Here is a 4,320-nt window from a genome sequence, read left to right as displayed (position 1 = left end):
GCAGCCCCCCGGACTCCGCGCCCCGCGCCGCCGCCCAGTCCGCAGATCCGCGCCACCGCGGCCAGTCTCACCTGGCGGCGCCGCCCGCCAGCTACTCCGGCCACAGCCCCAGCGCCCACGGCGATAGCCGCGGCGACCGCGACAGCGGTGGCGGACGCTGCTGAGTCGAAGAGAGCGCAACCCGGCCACCGGACCTACTTTTATTCGCCTTGCTGATTGTCTATCTTTATGAGTTTACAACTTTTCTAAGAACTTTTGTATACAAAGGAACTTTTTAAAAAGACATCTCCCTTTTATATTTAATCCAAAGAAGAAGGATCTCGGGCAGTTTGGGGTTTTTGGTTTTGGCTTCGTTTCTAAGTTCCTTTTTTCCCTCTTCGTTGACTTTGGGGTTCGGGTACCCCACTGCTTCAGACTCCCGAGGATCTTCTGGGGCCCAACATTAATGAGGTAGGTGCGGCGCGGGGCGCAGGGAGGGGTGAGGGCCGGTGGGACGCGCCAGAGTGGCAGTCGAGAGTGGCCCCTGACTCCTGCCCCTGTGTGCTCCCCACCCGGCCCGCAGGCAGCCACCTGGCGAGTCTGACATGGCTGTCAGCGACGCACTGCTCCCGTCCTTCTCCACGTTCGCGTCCGGCCCGGCGGGAAGGGAGAAGACACTGCGTCCAGCAGGTGCCCCGAATAACGTGAGTGTTGCTCCGGGCCTTTGGGATCCTCCGGTGGACTTCTGTGGGTGGGGTGGGGACGGGCGGAGCCCTGGGGTCACCGAGAGCCACCGCACGGGCTCCGCAGCCTTCCCGGGATGGCTTCCGCGCCCTTGTCTCAGCTGTACATGCGTGTGGTCCCGACGCTGTGGAGCCGCCGGGGGTGCACACCGGGTCCGCACATATCCCGGAGCGTGCAAGCGGCAGGGCGGGAGGTGTCTGTGTACCCAGACGCTGGCTGGGCCAGAGTGAGCTTGGCGCGTAGGCGTCCCCTTGGCGAGGGCGCACCGAGAGAGCCTCGGTGTCCCAATTCCGGGGCGGCGGGAGCGTCCCCAGGATCTGGCGGGGGAGGGACCCAGGCTGGCGAACCGCGGCGCTGGCTAACACGCAATCGGGCAGACACAACATAACATCCTCCATATCGACGCACCGCCTCTTCTCGGACCCGGGTGTGGGCCATGACTGCAGCGCTGGCACCCGTAGTCCCCGGGCGCTTCCTGCCTGCCCGGTCCCCGTGTCTAGGCGGTGTAGGCGCGGCGGGCCCACCACTACATTGGGTGGCAGTTAGGGACAGCACTGACGGTCTCTCTCGCGTCCTGTTCCCGCAGCGCTGGCGGGAGGAGCTCTCCCACATGAAGCGACTTCCCCCGGTGCTTCCCGGCCGCCCCTACGACCTGGCGGCGGCGACCGTGGCCACCGACCTGGAGAGTGGCGGAGTCGGCGCGGCTTGCGGCAGCAGCAACCCGGCTCTCTTATCCCGGAGGGAGACGGAGGAGTTCAATGATCTCCTGGACCTGGACTTTATCCTCTCCAACTCGCTGTCCCATCAGGAGTCAGTGGCCGCCACCGTGTCCTCGTCGGCATCAGCCTCATCCTCGTCCTCCCCGTCGAGCAGCGGTCCTGCCAGTGCGCCCTCCACCTGCAGTTTCAGCTATCCAATCCGGGCCGGGGGCGACCCGGGCGTGGCGCCGGGCAGCACGGGCGGCGGCCTCCTCTACGGCCGGGAGTCTGGACCCCCTCCGACAGCTCCCTTCAACCTGGCGGACATCAACGACGTGAGCCCCTCCGGCGGCTTCGTGGCCGAGCTCCTGCGGCCCGAATTGGACCCAGTGTACATTCCACCACAGCAGCCGCAGCTGCCAGGTGGCGGGCTGATGGGCAAGTTTGTGTTGAAGGCGTCGCTGAGTGCGCCTGGCAGCGAGTACGGCAGCCCGTCGGTCATCAGTGTTAGCAAAGGCAGCCCGGACGGCAGCCACCCGGTGGTGGTGGCGCCCTACAGCGGCGGGCCGCCGCGCATGTGCCCCAAGATCAAGCAAGAGGCTGTCTCTTCGTGTACCGTCGGTCGGTCCCTAGATGCCCACTTAGGCACTGGACCCCCTCTCAGCAATGGCCACCGGCCTCCTGCGCACGACTTTTCCTTGGGGCGGCAGCTCCCCAGCAGGACTACCCCGACCCTGGGTGCCGAGGAACTGCTGAGCAGCAGGGACTGTCATCCTGCCCTGCCGCTACCACCGGGCTTCCATCCCCACCCGGGGCCCAACTACCCTCCCTTCCTGCCCGACCAGTTGCAGCCGCAGGTCCCACCGCTCCATTACCAAGGTCAGTCCCAGGGATTCATAGTTGGGGCTGGGGAGCCCCGCCCCGGCAGGGCACACGGGATGACGCTGACCCCACCTTCTTCACCCCTAGAGCTCATGCCACCCGGTTCCTGCATGCCGGAGGAGCCCAAGCCAAAGAGGGGGAGAAGGTCGTGGCCCCGGAAAAGGACGGCCACTCACACATGTGATTACGCAGGCTGCGGCAAAACTTACACAAAGAGTTCTCATCTCAAGGCACACCTGCGAACCCACACAGGTAGGAGACCAGAAGCCGCGGAAAGGAGGGGGGCTGGTGTCCAGCCTCATCGGCTGACTACGGACACTCCTCAGGGCCTCCCTTGGGATGTGGGGCGCAGTCTATCTCCTCCATCTCCTGGATCACAGGAGAGAAAGCAAACCGGCGCCTACTATTTTGCTTAGGAGCCTTTTGCTGGGCGGATGGTATCAGTGCATGAAAATGCAGTTTTGTTAGGCCTTTGAAAGGCAGGGAGATTCCAGGCTGCATGTGGGCCTCTTCTAGCTTGAGCAAACCATTGCCCTTGTAATCAAGAAATTATACTTGGCAGAAAAAAAAAAAAAAAAAAAGAAGAAAAAGAAATGAAATTATACTTTGCAGTGCAAAAGCATGGTATTTTCTTAAATCAGTTTTTTGTTTTCTAGGCTATTTTTATTGGCTTTTTTTCCTTTCCCAGTCTCACCCCTCCCCCTTTCTAGTCTTAACAATTAGGTTTTATTTAAATCCCAAGGACTTAATGGTTAGGCTTGCTGAGATTCTGGTTTAAGATTGTCACCGCAGAGAATTTGTTTGTGGATGTAAGTAGGTATATAAGGTCACTAAGGCACAGCAGTCATGAATAATGTCGGTACAGGAAAAGTAGCCTCCTGTCACTTTTTAGAACCAGTTATAGTGGGATAGGATATTACTGATTTGGACCAGGAGAGGCACTAGCAGCCATAATTTCTAAATTCACTTCCTCCACAGCGATATCTTAGCTCAAAAGAATGAAAACGTTAGTCCAACAGAAGTATAGGTTTAAGTGGTCTTTGTTCTCTGTGATAAGCTATCTAACTTCCCCTAAAAAAAAAAAGAGAGCAAAAAATCCCTATATTCCTGCTTTACGATCTAAAATTTAATCTGGCCTTAAGAGGTATAAAGACCCTGGATCCTTTCGGAATGGGGTGCTTGGGGAGTTGGTTGAATGTTTGGCCTCTATGGCCAGTTCTTAATTCTTTCACAATCGCTTCCAGTGGCTTTATTTTCCTTTTCCAGGTGAGAAACCTTACCACTGTGACTGGGACGGCTGTGGGTGGAAGTTCGCCCGCTCAGATGAACTCACCAGGCACTACCGCAAACACACCGGGCACCGCCCCTTCCAGTGCCAGAAGTGCGACCGGGCATTTTCGAGGTCGGACCACCTCGCCTTACACATGAAGAGGCACTTTTAAATCCCCAAACAGTGGATATGACCCACACTGCCAGACAAGCATTCAGTATTTTTTACTTTTCACACTGTCTTCCCGGTGAGGGGAAGAACCCAGCTGGAAAGCACTACAATCATGGTCAAGTTCCCAACAAGTCAACTTGTGAATGGATAATCAGGAGACATGAGGAAACCAAATGACAAAGAACAGATGGGGTCTGTGACTGGATCTTCTATCATTCCAATTCTAAATCCAACTTGAATATATATTCCTGGACTTACAAAACGCCAAGGGGGTGACTGGAAGTTGTGGATATCAGGGTATAAATTAGATCCGTGAGTTGGGGGGGGGGAGGGGAAGACCAGAATCCCTTGAATTGTTTTGATGCAATATAAGCATAAAGATCACCTTGTATTCTCTTTGCCTTCTAAAAGCCATTATTACGATCTTAGAAGAAGAGGAAGAAATTCAGGTACAGAAAATGTGTTTTAATAGCCTAAACGATGGTGCTTGGTGAGTCTTGGTTCTAAAGGTACCAAATGAGGCCAAAGTTCTCAAACTGCTGCATACTTTGACAAGGAAAATCTATTTTTGTCTTC

The 4,320-nt window shown here is 56.5% G+C and overlaps 1 protein-coding gene across 2 annotated transcripts; it reads left to right on the top strand.

Moving 5' to 3' along the window:
* Positions 1–14: 14 nt before the first annotated feature.
* KLF4 (KLF transcription factor 4) lies at positions 15–4,314 on the top strand. Of its 2 annotated transcripts, XM_024753673.1 has the most exons (5): positions 15–450; positions 563–683; positions 1,310–2,300; positions 2,391–2,555; positions 3,570–4,314. In XM_024753673.1, exons 1-5 carry the CDS (start codon positions 446–448, stop codon positions 3,743–3,745), a joined length of 1,458 nt encoding a protein of 485 aa, XP_024609441.1. In that variant the 5' UTR covers positions 15–445; the 3' UTR covers positions 3,746–4,314. The 2 variants fall into 2 exon arrangements, with proteins under 2 accessions (XP_024609441.1, XP_024609440.1); XM_024753672.1 differs by having other exon boundaries at positions 1,310–2,555.
* The last annotated feature ends 6 nt before the right edge of the window (positions 4,315–4,320 follow it).

Source organism: Neophocaena asiaeorientalis, unplaced genomic scaffold, assembly GCF_003031525.2.
Source record: "Neophocaena asiaeorientalis asiaeorientalis breed wild unplaced genomic scaffold, Neophocaena_asiaeorientalis_V1.1 scaffold342, whole genome shotgun sequence".
NCBI classification, from domain to species: Eukaryota; Metazoa; Chordata; class Mammalia; order Artiodactyla; family Phocoenidae; genus Neophocaena; species Neophocaena asiaeorientalis.
This window is presented reverse-complemented; position numbering and strand designations above follow the sequence as displayed.

Coding starts and splice junctions, on each gene's coding strand:
- KLF4 (XM_024753672.1), top strand. Junction 684..1,309: donor CAGCAGGTGCCCCGAATAAC/GTGAGTGTTGCT, acceptor CTGTTCCCGCAG/CGCTGGCGGGAGGAGCTCTC. Junction 2,556..3,569: donor ACACCTGCGAACCCACACAG/GTAGGAGACCAG, acceptor TTCCTTTTCCAG/GTGAGAAACCTTACCACTGT.